This window comes from Caretta caretta, chromosome 3, assembly GCF_965140235.1.
Source record: "Caretta caretta isolate rCarCar2 chromosome 3, rCarCar1.hap1, whole genome shotgun sequence".
Taxonomy (NCBI): domain Eukaryota; kingdom Metazoa; phylum Chordata; order Testudines; family Cheloniidae; genus Caretta; species Caretta caretta.
In genome coordinates, this window is record NC_134208.1 from 146,167,257 (window position 1) to 146,189,291 (window position 22,035).

Sequence of the window (22,035 nt, forward strand, 5' to 3'; positions counted from 1 at the left end):
CAGTCATTGGCAAGCGGGATCGAACCTGGGACCTCTGGAGCTAAATGCATGAGCCTCTATTGCATAAGCTAAAAGCCACATGGCTCTTAGCTAAGGCTGTACAGCAGACTCATTCATCTCTCTCTAAGTGATCTCAGTGCCAAGACATGGGACAGAGCATCACACCCAAGAGGTGCGTGGGTTACACATGTATAAAGATATCCAAACCTATGCTGTTTGTTGCTTTCAGGTGCCCTGGAAAATGCTATTGCAGTTTGTGTGCCCTCTGGAGTATGTCAACACTTTCATCCCCATCTGCAAGACCTTGACATCTTTGTTCATAAAGTCAGGGAAAGGAGGCCTATCTCCTTACCTGGCGGAGTTACACAGAAGACGTTAGTATCAGAACAGCTGCATTTAATTAAATCTCCTTCATAATATAAGATGTGAATGAAACTTTCTGCTGGAGAAGGTTACAGGACTGACACTAGTAAGGTACCTAGCCTGTTAGCAAGAGACAATGCAATTCTTATGGAATCTTCTCATACAATCAGAACGCTTACATTATATATGGAAAGACACAAGCAACCAATGAAAGTGCTGCATTTCATTCCAGTTTTCATACACTGACCAAAACTCTTGTCAGCATTCAAGTTTTGAATGCTAGAAATATATAAATAAAGAGCCTTATGAGCAGGGACATATACCTAAAAAGAAGCACAAGTGTACAAGGAAATTTCCCAGGAAGGTGAAAATCATGCCCAGCTATATTGGTTCTACCTTGAACTAGTTGGAGAGCAGCAGTCTTTATTTGAGATCCTGAATGGGACTGTCTCCTACAGTTCATATTTTTATTATAAAGTAGACTGGATTGAGACACCCTAAATAGGTAAAGGTGGTAAAACAAAGCTCAAAGAGGCATATAAATACTCTGGGGCTGCCATTTTATATGTTTATATGAAGACAATGGCGTTGAAAAGGTTCCAGAATCTACATAAATTTTTTCTGTTTTGCAAGCATCCTTTCTTGATAAAATTTTCCAACTCTGATGTTTTTTACTTATCCAGTTGTCTTTCCATCCAGTTACTTCTTGCTTCTTACCCTTTAAGTATCTTTAACTTTAGTGCTATGTGACTCATAGCAGGGATGCTGACAGGAGTCTTGGACACCTGGCCAGATGTTTAAATACTCTGTTTTATTATTGGCCATACTCACCTGTCCAAGAGTGACAAAACTGAGACTGACATTATAACAAGTTAGAGAATGACCCTGTTGATCAGTAAACACTATCTACTGGTTAAAAACAATTGTCTAATCTCTAACTCGCAGCTCAGTGTGTTGCCCCCAGCTCTCCTGTACATTCAATGAGCTTCTATTTCTTTTTATGACAGCGACTGAACTCCCAACCCCTCAGGCACTCCTGCTACGCCTTTTGGTAAGCAATTCTTCCTGTAACTCATCTATTTGGTCCAAGATACTTGCATTTAGTTCAATAATAAATTTTAAAAAAATTTAAAATATGTCATCTATGAAGCCAGAGTTTGCAGTGGTTGAGCCAGCTGAGCCTTTCTTAAATTGTACTGGATGGTGATGGGCAGTTACCATTTCCAAGGATAATCTCCCAGATCTTTCATTCAGATGCGTGCACATCCTGGCTGGATCACTTGGGGTCTCTGGTGATGACTGGTGTGGCAACAGGAAACTGAAAGCAGACCTCTGTGGCTATCCCTGTGAAATAATCTCTGACATGAGGGGGACCTGCAAATGCTGTTTATCCTATAAATAAATAAACCTGTTCAAGACCACCCTGATCCCCATCCCAACAAAAGCAACCTTTTAAGAGACAAAATGAAGCATTATAGTTCAACCTCCCAACCGTTCCTTTTGCTGCTAGAGTCTTGAAATGAATGCTGGCTCTTCATTTTCCAGGTGATTTCATTGTATCCCTACAAAGATGGAGACTGTGGGGTTGTTGCTCTCCAACTGTTGCATGCCCTCCACCCTCTCAACTCTCTCCATCCTGTGATGCATTCAGATTTGGGACAGTTGTGGATGGAGATGATTCCTGAGCTTATACAATATTTAGAAGGTAAGGAAGTGGGAAGTGGGTTCCCAGAACAGCTGATGTGTGTGACAGGCTCTGAGTCAACTCTCCTGTTGATTCAGAGTGCACGTGCTTGGTCCCATGGAAGTAGTATGCATCTGTGTCAAGGCAGCTCTTATAGACTTACACAATCCTGCTCCCGCACAAGTCATTTGAAGTTTTGCTTCTGATTTCAATGGTAGCAAGACTAGCTCATAGTGGTTTACCCAGCCCAACACACCACTGTGGATTGACATTTGCTCTTGAGTCAATACATTGTAATACAATCCATTTCTTCTAGCTTCACTGGGTTTAGGTCTCAGCCTAGATGTATAAATACACTTCATTCTTCCTATTGGCTTATGCTCCATTCTTTCTTTTCCTGTTTGATTGGAGTTCTGGAGCAAGGCAGGCCAGAACTCCTTCTCCCCCTCCCCACCTCCTGAGTCCATTAGGGATATTCTTTCCTAGTAGCCCTTGTTCCCTGAGTCAGATCTGGAAGGGAAGGAAAATCTGTTTGCCAACCTAGTCTTTTTCTATATTATTTAGCTAGACTCAAATCCTGAGGCCCTTAGTCCTTATTCAGGCTCTCATTGACTTTTCAACAGGAATTTTCCCCAAGTAACAATGTGGTGGAGTGTGGGGGAGAGGGGCGGAAGGGTCATAACTCTCTAAATATAGCCTCTGCCATTCTTTTAGACTGCTGAGGAGAGGAGAGAATATGGTTTTAATTTCTCTGCAAAGGGATTAAAACTGAGATGTTTCAGATGAGTGAAAGGGAATTAGGCACTCAAATTCCACTGAAATTCAATGGAAATTGGGCACCTAGCTTCCCTAGGCTCCTTTGAAAATCTCACCTTTAAAGCCCTTGCTGTTTTGCCTGCAAATGCCAGCTGTGCAGTATCTCCATCAGCTTTGATAACCTTTTTAATAGATCCACAGATATTAAGGCCAGAAGGGACCATTTGATCATGTAGCCTGACCTCCTGTTTAACACCGAAAAGAATTCCACCCAGTTACCCCTGTATTGATCCCAATAACTTCTGCTGAGCTAAAATATATCTTTAGATCAAGACTGGATGCCTTTCTAGAAGACATCAACTGATGGAGAATCCACTACTTCCTTTGGTAATTTGTTCCAGTGGTTGAATACTTTTATTGCATACAATATGTTTATGCTGATCGCCAAGCTAAAGCACACATCCTAGCTGATCCATCTCACTCTGTGCTGGTATCTGGAGTCTCCATTATGTCTTGCTGAGCCAATCTGAACAGTGTTCAAAACACTTTTGCTGACAAGCTGCATTTCTGCCTCTTCCAGCACATAATGAAGGAACTCTGGAAGAGGAGAAATGGAAGGACAAGCTGCTTCAGGTAACATTCATCCTCTTGAGGGGCCTTTAGCTCTTCGACGATGTGCCTATTGTGTTCCACCTATGTTCAGCACGTGTCTATACTACCACTGCAGGATCATCTGCCCTTGCATCCAACTGTGTGCATCTGCCCTTGCAACTGTGTGCATCCGCTTAGCAACAAAACCATATTTGTGCATCCACATACAGCAGATTTTACAGCAATGATTGTAACAGTGCATTCTGGGATTCCTGAAGCATCCTATTTTCCTCACTGCCCTGGGGAGAGAATACACTGCACTGGGCCAATCTCCAGTGAAACATACTTTGCTCCGTGTACTGGGCGCGGTTATGCTGGTTAGCGGGCCATGGGGGTAAAGGTCAGTCTTCACCCTACACTATTTCTGAAGTATCTGGTACTGGTCATTGTTGGTGACAGAATACCAGACTAAATTGGCTTTCTAACAATTCCTCTGTTCCTAATGTCTTGCATCAATAAAAGACCCTCTGACTAGCTGTCTCTAAATGTCGAGCTATTTGCATACTTTGAAAATAGGTAGCAGTGAGTTTGAAGAGCTGTAAGTATTCTTCCTAACAGACTTTCTTCCTACCCCTGATCAGCTTTTAGAAAGGTCAGTGGAAGCCATTATGGATGATGCATGGTCCTGTGAGCTTGCAAATGAGATTCTTGTGAAAAGCAAAAGCTATTCTCAGAGGCCCCAAGATAAGGTCAGTTCTGGGTATAATGAATAGGAGTGAAACAACAAATGCAGTCTACCTGTGTTAGGAGAGGTTTCTGGGGAGATGAAAGTATGCAGGACTAGCTGGGTTACAAGGTGCCCAGGGTCAGTGTTTAAGAAATACATATTAGAGCTCTTTCCATGGGGATCTGTAAGTTATGCAGCACATGTTCAAGGAGGCAGTTGTCCCTGATGGCAGCAGAATACCTGACACAGTAGAATTCTACTTCCGGTCTTGTGTGTCAAAGCCCTGATCCAGCAAAGCCCTTAGGCACATGTTTATTTTTCAGCACATGTGTAGGCCTCTTGACTTCACCATCAAATTTATATGGAAAAACCTACAAAAACACAGGATTATTTGTTAGCGAAAGTGGAATTAATATTCTCTGTTAGAAGAATTTTAAATTCCCCTTTGGCTTCCATTGACTTCAGTGGGACTACTCAGATATTTAAAGTTGAGCGTGTGCTGCCATGCTTTGCTGGATCGAGGTCTAAGTGACTACCCTCTCCTCATTCCAGTGCCTTTTTAAAACACACTTCTGCCATAAGTCTTAGGTGGTGATCCACCCCAAAAGTGTATATTGAATATTGTGTGCTGCAATGGGACTACCAAAATAGCTCCTAATAACCCAGCATATATAATCTACTCTTTGTGGGCAAATTATGCTTCTCAGATGTGGCATTCCCATTATACTGTCTTCTCTTCTACGGTTCTCCAACTATGGGGCCAGATCCTCAAATGGTGTAAAATAATGTCGCTCCAGTGAAAATAGGAGCAGCTGGTGCTCATCACTTATTAGACTCTGATTTAGGTGCCTAAATATGGATTTACAGGTCTAATTTTAGGTATCCCACTTCTTAAAACCTCAGCCTTAGTAAACAGATATATATGATCATCTGGGCAGCCTCCAATCTGAAGGCTCTCTCTGGATCATGGTTATTTGCAGTTCCTGAAAACAGTGACCTTCCAATATAAGATGTGTGAAGGGCACCAAAATCTTTATCTTGCAACAATATAATGAGCCCTGCTGGGCATTTTAGAGCTGAGGGAGGTCACACTGTAACTGGCTCTAATTAGTGTTCCAACAGATATCACAATTCTTTACTCATAGCCCATAATGATGTGAAGTTCTTTCAAATATATAAAAACACCAAAGAAATTATTTCTTTTTATATACTGCATACAGTGAGATCTAAAATGTATTAATGGGGAATAATCATTCCCCTGTATCTAATGATAATCCTGTATTTTTATAGATTTTCCCGTATAAATTTTATGGGGCAGTCCTACGGGCATCAAGAAACAGAGATCTGGTGAGGGAGTACCTCAGCATTGTACTACGGACTTCTCAGCAGGAGGAAGCTGAGAGAGAGGTGAGGGAAATGGAGTGGTCATCAATTAATCTCTGTGAAGAGAGAAAAGGACTAATGAGAATTTCCATAGACTGGAGAGGGGGGCATAGAGATAAATGGAAGAGTGACCAAATATCTCTATGTGAACTGGAATGGGAGAAATTATGTAGTCTTGGAGTGGAGGAAGGGAAAGGAAGAGGAATATAAAGACTATCAAAGATCTGTAAGCAGACTAGGGAAAGGAGGAGAGTAATGATGGAGGAGATAGCCTTTGCCTCCCCTATAAGAATGGCATAGAAGTCCCCTGGTGCTCTCCAAAGCTTGGGAAAGGATGTGGAAGGGAAGTCTGGGTGGTGGAAAGGTTGGGGTGGAGAGTACAGGAACAAGGAAAGGGAAGTGTTCCATACTGAAGCATGACTCTGTGTTTTAGGGAATTGCTTCTGCCGTCAGTCTCGTAGCCACCCGCCACCTCAAGGACACCTTGGTGGTGCTTCAGGAATTCATTAACGTTGTGAACCCAGATGAAAGCTCACCCAGTGAGGTACAGATAACATGTTATTTTACTGTGAAACCATGGCTCAAATGTGGCTTGTAAAGCACACAGGTTTCTCAGACTCCCCTCCATCCCTTCTTTTCAGTGACACTTCTGGGGTCATCTGTACTTGTTTAAAGTTACAGAGGAGAGTGCTGCCTTTTTCCAGTAAGAATTACGTTTGTAGAAGAATGGGTTGCACTACCTGATGATGTGTGATCTTTTAGTAAGAGACCTGTGACCACTTCTGGGCTCAGGACAAACGGCTGCAGGGCCTCCAGTCTGGTGGGAGAAAACAAAAGGCCTTCAAGTGGGGCACCACCTGCAGTAGACTCGTTCAGCACCAGCAGATAGGTCACGGGTGATTAAATCAAACAGTCATCCCCCATCAGGCCTACCTTCCCTCAGGGAGGCTCTGGTAGGTGGCAGTCTCCCCTGACTGAGCTGTACTCTCCCCTTTTAATATCTTGCTCTGGACAGACAGCGAGGGAGAAATGTGTTGCCTCATGTCCCACTAGACACAGAAGATTCTAAGTCTAAGTAACTTTCCCCTTTAACCCTTCCCTCCAAGCCTGACACCTATTGCAGGTATAGTGTGTCCAGGCGAGGGTTGATTGCATCCACAACCCCTCCTTTATATGCCCCATCACAGACCCTCTTGGAATGCAAATGTACAAGGTGGGAGAGTTAAGGTTGTTGTGGGAACCTGAATTTTCTGCATTTGTGTGATTTAAAATCTCCGCCTTCATGTTGCAATAATGTCGCTGATTGATACAAACTGTGGGTCCAATTCTGCAAAGTCTTGTTCATGACAGTAGTGTGTTCTCCATGGGCTTTGAAAAGATTATTCAGGTGAGTAAAGGACTGCAGGAATGAATTCTGTAAAATGTGGCAAATGAGAAATGTTACCCCATTGTCTTGGAGGCCGCTTGAATGTGCTGGAGTTACAGCCCCCCCCACACAGGAGAAGATGCTGCTTAGCTTTCCCCTGTTCCGATATTTAAACTTCTGTCTCCTGAAAGAGGGTGGCACTGACCCAACATCAGCCAAAATGGATCACTTTGGCCACACAGCTCTGTCTGCTGAATATGTAGGCAGAGTAAATGTGGTCATCTAAACACAGTTTAGTCCTGAAGTCTTTTTCCCCCAGCTCATCACTAGGTCAAGGGAGAGTTCATTCCGACCCTGCTTACACAATGGATATTTCTCTTGAAATATCACATCTGTTGTAAATTCCCTACTTGAAGTTTTGACTCAAGAGTGGATGTCCTTTTAAGAGAGAGACTAGATTTGCTCTAGTTCAATCACAAGTAATTGTCCTCAGTAGAGTTCACTCATGTGGCAAGGAAGAATAATTCCCTCCTCCACTGCAAGAATCACTGGGTGAAATCCTATGGCCTATGCTATGCAGAAGGTCAGACTTGATGATCAGAATGGTCCCCTTTGGCCATAAAGCCTATCGATCTCAGCTCTTCTGAGAACCTCTCCTTCATCTGCAGGTTTTCTCTTACCTATAGACAATTTTCTGGCACCGAATATTTGGACAGTGGAGCAGTTCTGTTGGAGCGGGGTGGGGGGGGGAGGGAGGAGAGAGAAGGAGCTTGTCCATGAGAAAGAATTTGGAAAGATGAGTTTGCATTTATCTCCCTTTCCACCACAGGATGCACAGCAGAGTAAGTGGAGCATGGCATCCAGCACCCTTCACCTTTGCTATGACCAGGTGGCCAAGGAAACAAAGGACAACATCCTTCCCTGGGTGGACCACATCCTGTCCCAAATGTTATACCATTACTGCTGCCACACTGCCTCAGCCACGGTACTATGAAAGTGGACCTATTTCTATGGATGCTTTTCTCCTCCTTAAGCATTAGAGTTCCTGGGGTGCAGCAATCTTTGTTTTGGGCTCAGCTTGTCTCCACTAGGAAACTGACAGGAAACTATCTGCTGGGACACCATCCCATCATTGCTTCTGATGTGGATGTTCTAGAAAGGGGTCCCGTAAGGACCCCATATCTGCGTTGCATCCACAGCATAAGAACATAGGGATTGCCATAATGAATCAGATTAGTGATCCGTCTAACTAATTTTCCTGATTCTGAAGTAACACTTGCTGTTCTATAATACCCAAGATCTTTCCTTTTTTAAAGATAGTAAGAGTTCTTTCAGCAGAACAAGAATTTCTTGTTTGGTGTTTTTTGGTGTTTGGAAAACCGCTCCAGAAAAAGGTAAGGTACAGTTACCAGGTCCCTTCCCTCTACACTCCCTGTGCATCTCCTTTGTCTGTTTTCAGATGTTTCTGAGACTAGTAGATGAGATTGGCAGTAACCTTTTCTAGCAAGGTGGGTTTCTGAAGTGTTGTCTAAATATGGTGATCTCACTTGTCACTTGGTCATGAGAACTGGAATCAGGGAGAAAGGGGGGATTTTCTGAAATTTGCCTTCTCTGCATGTCATGGGAACAGAAAAAGGTTTGTCAGATTCTTGGTCACATGATCTGATGTAGGATGTAGAAAATGTCTCTTTCCATCTGAGTATGGAAAGTAGGGGGATGTGATCTAATGGATATTTTTATAGGTATTGTGACAGCCCGGTTTCAGGCTGTTCCCTTCTTATTTAAATTAAATGGAAACGTTTACCTCTGGTGTAGCTTTTGATTTTTCAAATTCATATTCCAATGGTTAGAGTGATTGTTATTACCATACATGGTGGGTTACAGCCTTAATGAAGTGTTCTGTTAACCATGATAATTAAAACAAATGATACTTGTATGAAGATACTAAATACATATGGGCCCCTCTTTATGTTCCTGTATTTCAGTGTGTCATAAGGTCTCAACACATAATAGTTATCCTTGCTTCTGAGTTCAGGCAATGAGAACAGACGTTGGATATCAGTTGGGTAGGGAGAGAACATTTCTTAGGCTATGTCTACACTAGCACTTTTGTCGGTAAAACTTTTGCCTGTCGGGGTGTGGGGAAAAAACATTCACATGACTGACATAAGTTTCAGGGACAGAAGTGCTGGTGTGGACAGCGCTATGTCGGTAAGAGACACTCTCCTGCTGACATAGCTACCACCGCTCATTGGCGGAAGCTTTATTATGCTGATGGGAGAGCTCTCTCTCGTTTAGCATAAAGCGACTACACGGGAGACCTTACCATGGGAGCTGCGCCACTGTAAGGTCTCTAGAGTAGACACAGCCTTAGAACGTGGAACAGGCAGGAGGGGTAAGGGACAGTATCTCATTATAATATGTTTGACATGAGCACTCTAAGGCCCTATCTAGACTAAGATGTAAAGGCATGATGTTAGCTAACTTGGTCTAATTAACATCTTGTAAAACTCTAGCCTAGAGAAAGTCATGTTTTAGAGTGTGAATAACTGGTTGAGTTAAGGCCTAGCCCGGGGGGAAGGTGTAAACATTTTACTCTACCAGTAGAAGCTGGTTAGCTGGATCTAACATCTCACCTTTATTCTAATCTAGCCATGCCCTAAACTGCTTTATTTCTCCTGTGTCATTAATGCACTAAACTGCCTTTCTCCCCATTCCTGGTGGGATTTAGCACCTAGGTCTGAAGCTGAGCTTTCTGAGGTCAATGGCTGCATTCACCAGAACTGTTGGCAACATCGCCCAGAAAGCAAAAGAAGCCCATGAATTCTCGCAGAAAGCTGTGATCGTGGCATTCATGGTGGTGAGTAAAATATACAAACCGGGCCAAATTCAGCTCTCATTTACAGTCTTAGAGTAACCCCACTGAAATCAGTGGAGTTAATCACATTTTACACCCTGGAAACGAGTGCAGAATCTGGCCTAGGGTCTCTATTCGTTGGGCCGTTATAGAGAACTCTGAGCAACACTGGCAGTAAAAAGCTGGGCATGATGGAGTTTATATACAAAGCTCCCACACTTTGAGCACATGGCAGCCGTACACAGAGCTCTGGCACTTTGAATCAATGACCCCTGCTGGAACCTGGTTGCAAGGCTGGACCAAGCACATATGGGATCTTTCATGGTCCCACTGATCCACTTTGTCCCCACTTATAAATATAATTGTCATTTTATTTCATAGTAGTCCATACATCCCCTATAAATCAGGGCAGTGACTGGAGGTAAGGCCGATATGTGTATGTGGCAGCTTGGCTGGGGGTGCAGAGAGGTCAGGGTGGTCTGGTTTGCAGGATGAGAGGTGCGGGGACAGGAAGAGGAAGCAGTAGGCAGCATGAAGTGGTGGCAGTGTCAATGAGCACAGTGGACAGTCATGCCTAGTGGTTAGAGTAGGAATGGATAGCCAAGAGTCAGAGCCAGGAATCTGAGCCAAGAGTCAGAACTAAGTTACCAGGAGTGAGGCAAGACAGGGCCAAGGCAGGAGCAGGGCTGGAACGAGGCAAAAGCAAAACTGGAATAAGGTGGGAGGAATTCTGGGAACAAGCAGGTGCAGGAGCTATCGCAGCTGTATACAGATACTTTGAGCAACTGCTGAACTGTTGCTGCTGCTGGGCTTAAGAACTGGTCTGCTGAATCTCCCAACCAATCAGCTGGTGTAACCAGTAAATCAGCCTACTACAGCCAACTGCACTTGTTAGGTTGCCCAGATACTGGTTCTGCTGCAGGCTCTGGTTCCAGATTGGCTCTGCTGCAGGCCCTAATTCCTGACAATCCCCCCCCCACGCCCCCTGCGCATTCCCAAGAATGCCTCATAGGGGCCTCAGAGATTGGTTTCTTGAAGTACTTCTGATGGAATTCTTACAAGAGGTCTGGTGCATGGGTGTTCTCTACTGGTTCCCAAACCATTTGTCCAGACCATAGCTTTCCCAGTCCACCAGGTATTGGAGCCTTGCCCTAACTCACCAAGACTTGAGGATTTGGTTGACCACATATTCCTCCTGTCCGAAGACTGTTTTGGGTGGTGGTGGTGGTTTGGAGCCATTTGGGTATGGGTTTTTGGTGTAGGGCTTAAAAAGTGAGATGGGAAAGACAGGGTGGATTTTCAAGGACTCAGGTAGCTGTAACCTGAAGGCAACTGAGTTCACAAGTTCTGTAATCTTGAAGGGGCCTAGGTATTGGTAGTCTAGTTTGGCAGATGGGTGGCTCAATTTAAGGTTCTGGGCTGACAGCCACACCTTGTCCCCTATGACCAGATTGGGGGCAGCCTGGCAGTCTTGGTCCACATAGTGTAGATACTTTCTTTGGTGGATTGCAAGTGTTCCTTGAGCTCCCAGTGCACCTGGTGTAGGTGGGAGGCTAAAAGCACAGCAGTCGGTACTGGGGAACTCATGGTGAAGGCTGACTGGAAGTGGGGGTAAAAGCCATAGTTTGCAAAGAATGGGCTATGCTGGGTCAAGGGATGGATTGCATTGTTATATGCAAATTCGACATCACACAGCAAGGGAAGCCAGTCGTCACAAGGATAACTCAAAAAGCAGCGAAGATACTGCTCCAAGATTTGATTGACACTCTGTCCATTAGTCTGCGGGTGATAGGTGAATGACATGAGGGACTCAGTGACAAGGAATCTGAGAAATTCCTGCCAAAATCGGGAGATGAACTGGGGACCCCAGTCTGAAATAATGCCCCTCAGTAACCCATGGTAACGGAGGACATTTTCCAGGAAAAGTCAAGCAATCCAACATGTGGTAGGAACAATACAGCATGGGATGAAGTGCACCATTTTGTTAGGAGGTTGACGATAACCAGGATGACAAACTGTCCCTGGGAGCATGGTAGTTCTACAATGAAGTCCATTGATATAGTATATTGAGGCTGGAGGAACCCTCAGGATCCTGATTGTGGGTTGTTGGTATGGGCATACAGTTTGCAGGACTTAATATAATTCTTGCAGTAAGCTCATAGGCCTGGCCATTAAATGCTCCTCAAAACCATATTCCAGCTCATGAATTAGCCAAAATGGCCTGCAAGTAGTGAACTGTGGCATAGTTTTAATACCTGAAGCCGAGGTTGTCCCCCAGAACATAAACACAATCCAAGTGAGTGACAGAGGAAGCCATTTGGTAGTCAGAACTAGGAATCTGGTTGGGGAATTGCATCATTCAGATTCTGGTGGATCTGGGTTGCAAATGAGTTGCTGGGGAGCAGGGAGCGGGTGGAGGACGTCACATCGCTATCAATCATCCTGTTGACAAAGTTGGACACCTTGAGCATGGTGCGGGGGCTCTTCTCCAGGTTCATGATATTCGTCTTTGTTGGATAGGGCATCAGCTTTCCTGTTTCTTGTCCCTGGACGATAGGTTACTACAAAGTTGAAGCAAGCAAAGAAGAGTGACTGGAAGTTCTAAGTCTTAGTTAAGACATCTAGCAGTCTGTAGGTACTCCAGATTCTTGTGGTCCATCAGGACTTGGACCAGGAATCAGGCTTCTTCTAGGAGGTGGTGCCACTCCTCAAAAACCACCTCAATCCCTACATCCCTTTCCCAAATATATTTTTCGTCCGCTGGGGTTAGCTTCCAAGAATAAAAAGCACAAGAATGGAATTGTTTGTGGGGCTCCACATGGTGAGATAATATTGCACCTATGGCAACGTTTGAGGCATTGGGCTCAACTGTAAATGGTTTAGTGGGATCTGGATGAATCCGAATGGATGCTGAGGTGAATTCTCTCTTCAGTCAAAGGCCAACTAAGCCTCTGCAGACCAGGCCAATCTGACCCCCTTTTGCAGGAGTGCCATTATGGGTGCAACCAGGTTAGAGAATCCCTTAATAAATTGCCTGTAGAAATTAGAAAACCTCAGGAATCACTGGATCTGGATAGGTCCTTGGGTGCAGTCCAGTCAGATATTCCCACCATCTTATGCAGGTCCATGGTGAGTTCCTTGGGCAAGACAGTTTATCCCAAGAATTCCACTCAGACATCAGAACTCTGCTGCATATTTAGCAACTTGCTGGCATCCTTGCCACAACATTTGAAGCATGGCTTTAGCCACTCATTTGCTCTAACAAAGTCCTCAAATTGTCCCAGAAGTGGGCATCATTTTTTTGTCAGGAGCAGAGATACCCAAGCCAGGAACTCCACAATAAGCAGGCTGGTAATTAAACCCACTCTGATTTTGTCAGTAGGGTATAGCTGTGGGTGTAGCAGAAATAGGAGCCAACACTGGTTTAGGAACCCACAACATTTGGCATGATTACAATTGAACTTGTCAGGCAGGGGCGCTTGGGCTCATGGGAAGCTGGGATTGGAGATGAGTGTGAGAAAGAGATTGTCCTTTGTAGTCTCCATATGTGCTGCATCAGCCATAGATCCCTTATTGTTTGTGTAGGGGCTACTCAAACTTGTCAGTGACCAAGACGTGGGCAGTCATGCCACGTGGTTAGAGCAGGAGTCGGTTGCCAGGAATTGGAGCCCAGGGTCAGAACCAGAGTCAGAGGCTAGATGCCGGAGCCAAAGTCACAGGTCCTGATTTGGAGCCGTGGTCAGAATCTGACTACTTGGAGTGAGGCATGGTGGGGTCCAAGGCTGGAACAAGCCAGGCAAAGGAGCTATCACAACCATGGGCAAATGCTTTGAGCACCCACTGAACTGCTGGGCTTAAGAGCCAGTCTGCAGAGCCTTCCAACCAATCAGGCAGTGTAGCCAATCAAGCAGGCCAGTTGTACTTGTTTGGTAAGGTTGTCTGGAGTCTGGCTCTGCCACAGGCCCTGATTCCTGACAAGCAGTTAGAGGCAACATTAAATTTATAGGAATGCAAGGGGACACTGGAGGAAGCCCTTGGATAGTGGTAACATAGAGCGGCTGGCTGGGAGCCCCAGCCATGGTCCAAAGACCTGGGATATGACAGAAGAAATAATGAGAGAAGCCACCCAGTAAGAGGCAGCATGAAATGTTGGGAGCCTGGAGGAAACCCCTAGTTGAGGCAGCAAGAAATGACTGGGTGGGCAGAGACTCAGAGGAAGAATCCATTTGGGGGGCGGGCAGCAGGTGAGGAAAGAACACTTGCTCTCCCACCAAAATTTCAGATATACCCTTCCCCACTGCCACTTCCTGTCATGTCTCACTGGTTGGTGGACGGGGGGAGGTTTTCTCAACACTGAGCAGTTTTAGACTTAGCAGGATCTGGGGAAGGAACATGCAGTCTTTGGGTCCATGAGGTCCAGCACATGGTCAGCTCTGCCTTCTTGCACATTCTCCATATGTAGAACAGGAGAGAAAAACAAGCACGCACAGAACTCAAACTCTCTACCTCCCTTAGGGTATGTCTACACTGCAATTAGACACCCATGGCTGGCCTGTGCCAGCTGACTCAGTCTGGCAAGGCTTGGGCTCAGGGATTGTTTAATTGCAGTGTAGACGTTCAGGCTTGGGCTGCACCCTGAGCTCTGGGATCCTTCCACCTCGCAGGGTGCTACAGTCCAGGCTGCAGCCAGAGCCCGAATGTCTACCCTGCAAATTAAACAGCCCCTGAGCCCAAGCCAGCTGGATGGGACAGCCACAGGTTTTTAATTGCAGTGTAGACATATACACTAAGTGACTGCAGTTTCCATGGCCTGTCAGAACAAGCCCTGTCTGCTGTTATTGGAGGCTTTCCCCAATTTACAGTCACTCGCATCTTGAATGAATGCCCAGCACTCACAGAGACCTCCTTTCAGCATTTAAACGCACGCACAGTGCATACTCCTAGCACTCCAATATACAGATCAACAACCACCAACACTGCTTTTAGCCATTCACCGCTCTCAATACTGAGCTTGTCATGGAACCTATGCGCTTTAGTGGCCCTGCCCAGGACCTCTCATAACTGTCTACCTGTTCGTTGTGGTGATATTGACTAAGCCAGTTTAAGAAGGTTTTTATGGCACATGGGAACTAAGGTATATCAGGGTTTGAGTAGATTTCCTCCTTTAAAAAAACTCTTAATATTGTTTTTTGTCACATCATCTTCTATAGTCAGAAATTCTTCTTACAGTTGAGATCTGGAGAGCCCCAGAGATTAAATAGCCCCTCTGTGTGTGTCCCTCTGGAGTTAGTACTGATGGATGCTCATGTATGGGTCCTTCAGGAGCAGTGGAATAAGGATGGCGTGTCGGTGGGCAAAGCTGGAGCTCACATGCTGCTATTCTGTCTCCTCTTTGATTTACAGAAGCTGATTGAAGAAGAGTCAGTGAACTTGCTGTCTAACCCTGTGCGCCAGCAGGCCATGATTGTTGTCACTAACCTGAGGTATTGTGAAAGCTCAACCAGCCTTCCATCAGAGTTCAGTCTTGAGTTGCTGCTCCATATTACACCCAGGAATATTGGCTCCTGTGTCATGTCCTGTTTGCTAATTTGTCATCTGGAAGAAGCAGGAATATTAACTCTTTTTTTCCTTGCCTATTTCACTTTATGCTCTAGTGATCCCGAATCCAAGCACCTCTTAAAGTAAAGAACTTCTCTGTGAGGAGCTCAAAAAAACCTGTAGTACAGTAGGTTTCTCTTGTGGGTTTGGGATAAAGTTCCTGTAATTTATTGCAGCATTTCTGAAACAGATACTGTGGTGTATGTGGCCAACAGTGCCTGAGTGCAGAGTTGAGGAGAGATCAGTAACAGAGACCACATCACAAACATTATGTTTCTTCAGATTCTGTTCTCCTTTTTCCTGTTTAAAGGCCTAAGTACTACAAAGCACAAGAGCCGCAGAGAGACAAACTAGTATTTCATAGACTACAGATACAATATGGGTCAAATTGTGTCTGGCCCCTTTCAAGTTGTGTAAAGAGCCTTCTCCCCTTCCCTTGTGCCCAATTGCACGTGGGCCAGCCACAATCACAGCAGACTTACTCCCTAGTACTGCTGGGAGCACAAATCACACCAAAGCAGGGTCGCCAGGAGGATTCAGTGGGCCTGGGGTCTTGGGCGGTGGGTCCTTCACTCCGGGTGTGTTCGGCAGCACTGAAGGACCCGTGCCGCCGAAAACTCTCGTGGGGGCCCCTGAAAACTCTCTTGGGGACCCCTGCGGGGACCGGGGCCTGGGGCAAATTGCCCCACTTGCCCCCCCGCCTCTGGGCGGCCCGGAAGGGAGGAAGCTAAAGACCATGGTAGGATCATATTCTGCAGCGATGAGGTTTAGCAACAGACATTGTCACTGTGCACTCCAGATGTCCAGGAAGGCTTATGCAAGTCCCATGTGTAATGGGTATATCAGGACATAGAGTGGGTATGGCCAGAGTGCACTATGCTCCAACTGTCTTCAGATGAAAAACAACTCCTCAGTCTAACCTCTGGGGCCAGGGCCAGGCAGAGAATTAGGGAGATAACCAGCTCTCTGATGGCCACCATCTGTACTATTCTGAGTTGAAACTCAGCATCATAGACAGTCTAGCCCAAAGTTTGCCATGAAGTTGAAACAAACTGTTTTTATAGATGCACAGAATCCTGGGTAATAAGCTTCAGGGGACAAATTAGTCATTCACAAAATGTTGTGAGAAATTAACCTGCAGAAACTTAATGTGCTGCTCACCTATACAGTATACTGCATATGTTGCATTAATTTGGTTGTTAGCCTGTTAAAAGTATGCTTACCGTATATTTCACTCTTTCAACAAAGAACTGTTGAAATAATTTTGATGCCAAATACAATTTTGTTAAAAATATGGTGGTCAGTTTGGCAGGAGAAAAGGGATATGAGGAATTTTAAATAAAAGTGCATTCCAGAACTAAGATATTACTAGCACTGAAAACTTAAGGCAAACACTTTAAAAACATTAGTTTACATTGAGTTTAATATCTACCAGCTGTAACCCATGAAACTGTCATAATTGTATAACAGTATTGGAGCTAGCAGAGGGTGATATAATTACCACGCACTTCAGCGAGCTTACACATGCCATGTAGTTCAGGGAAGTGGTGCATACTTAGGCTGGGAAGAATTCAATTTTTATTTTTTATAATTTTGACAGATAATATTGAAGTTTATTTTAGGTACTTTTTTATTTTTATGGATTTAAATGTTCACAGTTGTGGGAAATTATGGGGAGTCAGACAATAATTATTTAATGACCGTAGATGTCAATTTATAACAGTTAAAACAAATTATCAACATCACATGGCGAAATATACAAAGAATATATCCAAATCAAACTCTAAGTTCTCAAGCAGCATTTTTCTTTCTTTGCCTGTCTGTACATTTTGATGATTATCAGTGGAAATATTTTTATGTTGGTATGGTTAAATTGACATTTGTTGACATTTACCAATAAAAATCTAATCCTTCCAAGCCTATACACACTGTACAACATACACATTGTGGGATGACAGGCAAACACATAAATGCAGCATGCGATATGTGCAAAGAAAGGCACTACAGTATTGTGGCCACTAGATGGTGCCACTATAATTTCTGGCTAAAGCAATGGAAGCCTTGTGGTTTACAAAATTAATATTTTAAATCTCAATAAAAACTTCAGAGTTCAAACATAGTTTGTTCCCTAGTTTATACCAATATTTACCCCTAAAATATTTATTGAAAATCAGAGCCAGCTTACTGCATGCTTTATGAACTCCGAACTAAAGAAAGTGAGGAAAAACTAATTTTCCTATCTTTGGGCTATGAATTTATCCCTAAGTAGGACACTTATTAAAATCAGTTTTGATGCATTATATTAGAGCACTTATCTCTGTACCAAAATACACACACACATTTCTATTGCTTACTATGGTCAGAACAAACACGCCATTAAGTTTGAGGGTGTTAAAGAATAATGGATGATATATTTTTTCCTACCTTGGATTCCAGACATTGTCATGACTCATTAAGGGGGCTTCTCTCTTTTGTCAGAAAGCTGAAGCCACCACTAAAGGCTGAGAAGAAAGCTGTTCTACTCCGGGCATGCTACAAAAGTGTCTTTTCTCTGCCTCCAATAGAGATCATGTTAGCAGAGGCATGTGATAATATACAATGCCAACACTCAGAGGTAATCTGTCCTTTAAAAAAATACAGACATAAGAGAAGCCCCAGGTGTCTTAAATTCAGCAGTCCTCCTGGGGATGGTGACATATCGGGCCTGATAAGAGAGTTTCATTGTGAGATTTAGAGACAAAATGGTGAATCCTACTTACACTTTTTGACCAGCAGAATAATATTGCAAGTTGAATACGAGCCTGGATGCCAAGAAGCAGATGTTGTCTGCTGGATCATGGCAATGAAGAGCAAGTAGTCTAACTAGGCAACCCAGTCAGTGGAATTCAACTGATGTCTAATTAAAAAGAGACAAAACCTGTTAGTAAGAGAGAACACATGGCAAGGTGTGCAATCATCAGTCAGTTTATGCACACCTGGGTCTGTGTGCTAAGGATGCATCTATTCTGCTTAGTCTCAAATTACTTCACCACTAATAGAGCTAAAGGGAAATAATGGAATCGCACAGTTCCAAATTTACCAGGGTTTTGGTTCTTTAGCAGAGAACTGTTCTAATATCATAATAATAGGGGGTCTTTTCTTAGCTAGGGAAGCAGTACAGGGAAAAAAATATTATTATCCCGATGACACAATTTCATATTTAAATGGTGAGTTGGTGCATATGTAGCCCAGTGCGTATGTAGCAATTTTGCTGTTGTTCATCTGGCTTTGTATCAGAATCTGTGCTGAGAATGGCAAACTCATTTCACATCTTGTTCTTAGAAGGAATTTAAGGCAGTTTGCCAGAAAATAATAGTGAGTTCATATATCTGAAGCAGAGAAATAATTATTCCTATTTATGGGGTCAGAAAACTTTCCCTGTGTATCATAGGTGCTTATATGGCCCTCATTACCAGGTGTCCGAACACCACACAATTTTTAATGTTTTATCCCCACAACACCCCTGTAACGTAGGGAAATGCTATTATCCCTATTTTACAGATAGGGAACTGAAGCATAGAGAGACTAAGAAACTCATCCTATCTCTCTAAAGAAGTATTCCTACACCTCACGTTGCCTGTAGAATGTCAGATTGTATGACACTGACTATTGTACTACCTCCTCTCCTAGTCTCTGTACAAAGAAACTATAGATGCCTTGAGAGGAATGCTTGAGGGTTTGGTATTTGAATGTCCTGTGGAGGTCCAGAAGATTTTGGAGGTAAGCAGTAGTGGGGCATGCAAGAGGAAAAGAGAGTTATAGAGGAGAGATTAAACAATCATGGTTCGACTGTCCCATCTGAGTTCAGGGCTGAATTAAGACAGTCTGGGGCTCTAGGCACACCACAACATGGGAGCTCTATGCCCCAGCATCTTGACCCTACTCCACATCAAAGGGAGTGGCAGTGGCAAGGAGTTCCCTCTCCTCTCCCAAAGAGGCAGGGACAGTCATATGGGACCCCTGTAACCCTCAGGATCAGCACCAGAGCCCCACTACCCTTGAGAGAAGCGGGGGTGGGGGGGAGTGCTCTTAATCCCAGAGAGACAGGGATGGCAGCAAGGGCCTTCCCAGTACTTAACCCAGCAGCCAGAGTATATCTGGTTAGGTGGGTGATTTGGGCCCACTCTTCTCTTTCCGCCATACATAGAGTACTTTGCTGGGCTGTTTTGGCAGGATGGTTTGTGTTCCCTTGGAGTTTATAATCCATTGAGATGCACGGAGCAGTTCACAACTCTGAGAGCTGTTGTTTCAGGCTCTTTGCAGACTCAGGTGGGCATCTCTACAACACTATGCTCAGGTCATGTTTTCAAACTTTTCTTAACAATCATGAAAGCTGAGCTTCTGCTCTCATGAGACAACTCCAAGAGTTGGGGTCCTGGGCACAAGCCTATAGGTCCACATTTTTAACTGTATTTAAGCATCTCATTTTCAGAAGTGATTTAGGCACTTAGAAGGCCAATGAAATTTTGGCTCCTATGTGCCTAAATCCCTTTTGATACATAGGCTCCTAAATCAGTTACACATTGCAATGCTGTTTGCAGCAATGCCCAATTACCTTTAAAAATCTGGGCCATAATGTTTATGCCTTAATTTAGCCCTGCTAAAGAGTCTCCCATACTCTTCTCTTTTCAGAGAGTATATGTTCAAGGTGCAGGGGTGCTGGAATAATTTGTATCATGGGGGTGCTGAGAGCCATTGAACCAAACTGTAAACCCTGTCCATAATAAAAACCACTTCAAGCCAGGGGGTGCGAGAGCACCCATATCAGGGTGTTAGAACAATCTAATGTATGTAAAAGAAATGTCAACACTTTTATAACAACTGAGAAATATACTTCCCTTCTCTTCTCTCTCTGAAGCTCTTTCCCCCAGGTGTTGACTTGTAGGCAGGAGAGACGTCCTCCCTGCCTCCCAAATCTTACTCTCTCTAGAAAAGTCGGGCAGGATATGTGGTGTTACCTATGTGGTGTTACCCTCATTTCCAGAGATAAAAATAGACTTCATTTTATACCCTATCAAATTCTGAATCCACCAACTAAGATTCAGAGCAAAGGAAGGAGCCACGCTTTGGCAGAGCAGATTATGATGTCAGTTTTCCTTCTTAGTGGAACTATTATAGGATGGATTTCTGGAAAACACAGAAGATAACCCTCTTTCAGAAAACCCATAAACTTTATTTACATATAGAGGAGAATGCTACATTTTTTATCTGACCTACCATCAGACAAAGGACCCCACACACCCTCAGCTGCTGTAAATCAGAGTAGTTTCTCTGAAGTCAGTGGTGCTACCCCAGTTTACAGCAGCTACTGGTAGATTTGGGCCACAATCTTTTAGGAGTTTTCCTTTTTTGTGAGCAGTGATCTCCATTTTTTCCTACAGTACCTCGAGCCCTGGCTAATCTCCAGAAAGGATCATGAGCGGGAACGAGCAATGTGGTGCAGTGCCCGGATCCTAAGATGTGTGGCCAAGCTTCCCAATTTTGACGTGAGTAACCCTTCACCTGTGCTGACCTGACTCAATACAGAACATACACTTCAGCACATACACTTGCCCAAATAAGCAGCCTACTACTCACAGAACAAACAAACAAAATGCAGGACCTGATACTGCACCCATTGAAGTCAGGAGGAGCTTTGCCAGTGATTTCAGTGGACTCAAGTTCTGACAGATCTTATTTTTCTGACAAATTACCCTGAAATCCTTACTGGCACAGTGTCTGCTCAAACTTCTCCCTGGAGAAGTTATTCACTTCAGTCCATTCCCCAAAGTGATGGCAATGTAAATTCAATGCAAACAGCACCAGTCTTTCAAAACTTCTCAGGGCAAGAAAGAGTTATTTCCTCTCCTGTTTAGGCTGTTTTTTGTTGAATCTTTTTGTCTTGCAATAATATTTTTGGCAGTTGTTGCACCAGCTTTACTATGGAATTTAATCACCCACAAAGCTGGTTGTTGCCTGGTATAATCCTACCCCAAAATATATTAGTATTCCTTAAGTGTACTGTATGGTGCTTCAGTAACAAGAAATACATATCAATGGTTTTAAATGTTTCTAAATTGCTAGACAAAAAACTTCACTATACAGGTAACATTATAAGTAAGTATAATTTAATTAAATATAACATCATAGTTATATGAAAAGTTTGAGACAAGTTTCTGTAAACAACTTTAAATATGGCCCAGTATCAACACCCATCTCTGTCTAGCCACAAACTCCCCACTTCACTCCAAAATATATCTCCTCTACATTTCCAATAGTAACCATAAAACCTCATCTCTTATTCTGTGTATAATAAAGATGGATCTGAGCTGCAAAGTTTGAATCTGAACTTTCCCAAAGTTTACAGGGTGGTGATTTTTGGTTTGGGTCCACGTGTAGTAATCGCCAGCCTAGAAGCCACTTATATCCAGAGTCATGTACATCCAGAGAGTCAGTGCAGCTTCCATCTGGTAGATCCACTATTGACATGGTTGTCTCATTAAGGCAATTGCAAGAAAAGTGTCAAGAACAAGAAAAACCTCTCAGTGGATTTCATTGATCTTACAAAGGATTTTAATCTGGTCAGAAGAAAGGGCCACTTCCAACTATTAGAGATATTGGTTGCCCCCCGATCCTCCTCAGTACTTTTCAGTACTTCCATGAAGGCTAAAGTCCAGTGTGATGGTGATCAA

General features: G+C 43.8%; 1 protein-coding gene across 1 annotated transcript in view; it reads left to right on the top strand.

Moving 5' to 3' along the window:
- Window positions 1–22,035, top strand: part of LOC125633840 (maestro heat-like repeat-containing protein family member 1) — a 62,400-nt gene that overhangs the window by 16,112 nt on the left and 24,253 nt on the right. Inside the window, exons 14-26 of the mRNA XM_048843697.2 lie at window positions 230–374; window positions 1,371–1,414; window positions 1,909–2,068; window positions 3,384–3,436; window positions 4,036–4,143; window positions 5,412–5,528; window positions 5,938–6,048; window positions 7,700–7,855; window positions 9,602–9,730; window positions 15,131–15,210; window positions 17,804–17,939; window positions 18,995–19,084; window positions 20,746–20,850. Coding sequence (XP_048699654.1) covers window positions 230–374; window positions 1,371–1,414; window positions 1,909–2,068; window positions 3,384–3,436; window positions 4,036–4,143; window positions 5,412–5,528; window positions 5,938–6,048; window positions 7,700–7,855; window positions 9,602–9,730; window positions 15,131–15,210; window positions 17,804–17,939; window positions 18,995–19,084; window positions 20,746–20,850 — 1,434 coding nt within the window. The remainder of the gene's footprint in view (window positions 1–229; window positions 375–1,370; window positions 1,415–1,908; window positions 2,069–3,383; window positions 3,437–4,035; window positions 4,144–5,411; window positions 5,529–5,937; window positions 6,049–7,699; window positions 7,856–9,601; window positions 9,731–15,130; window positions 15,211–17,803; window positions 17,940–18,994; window positions 19,085–20,745; window positions 20,851–22,035) is intronic.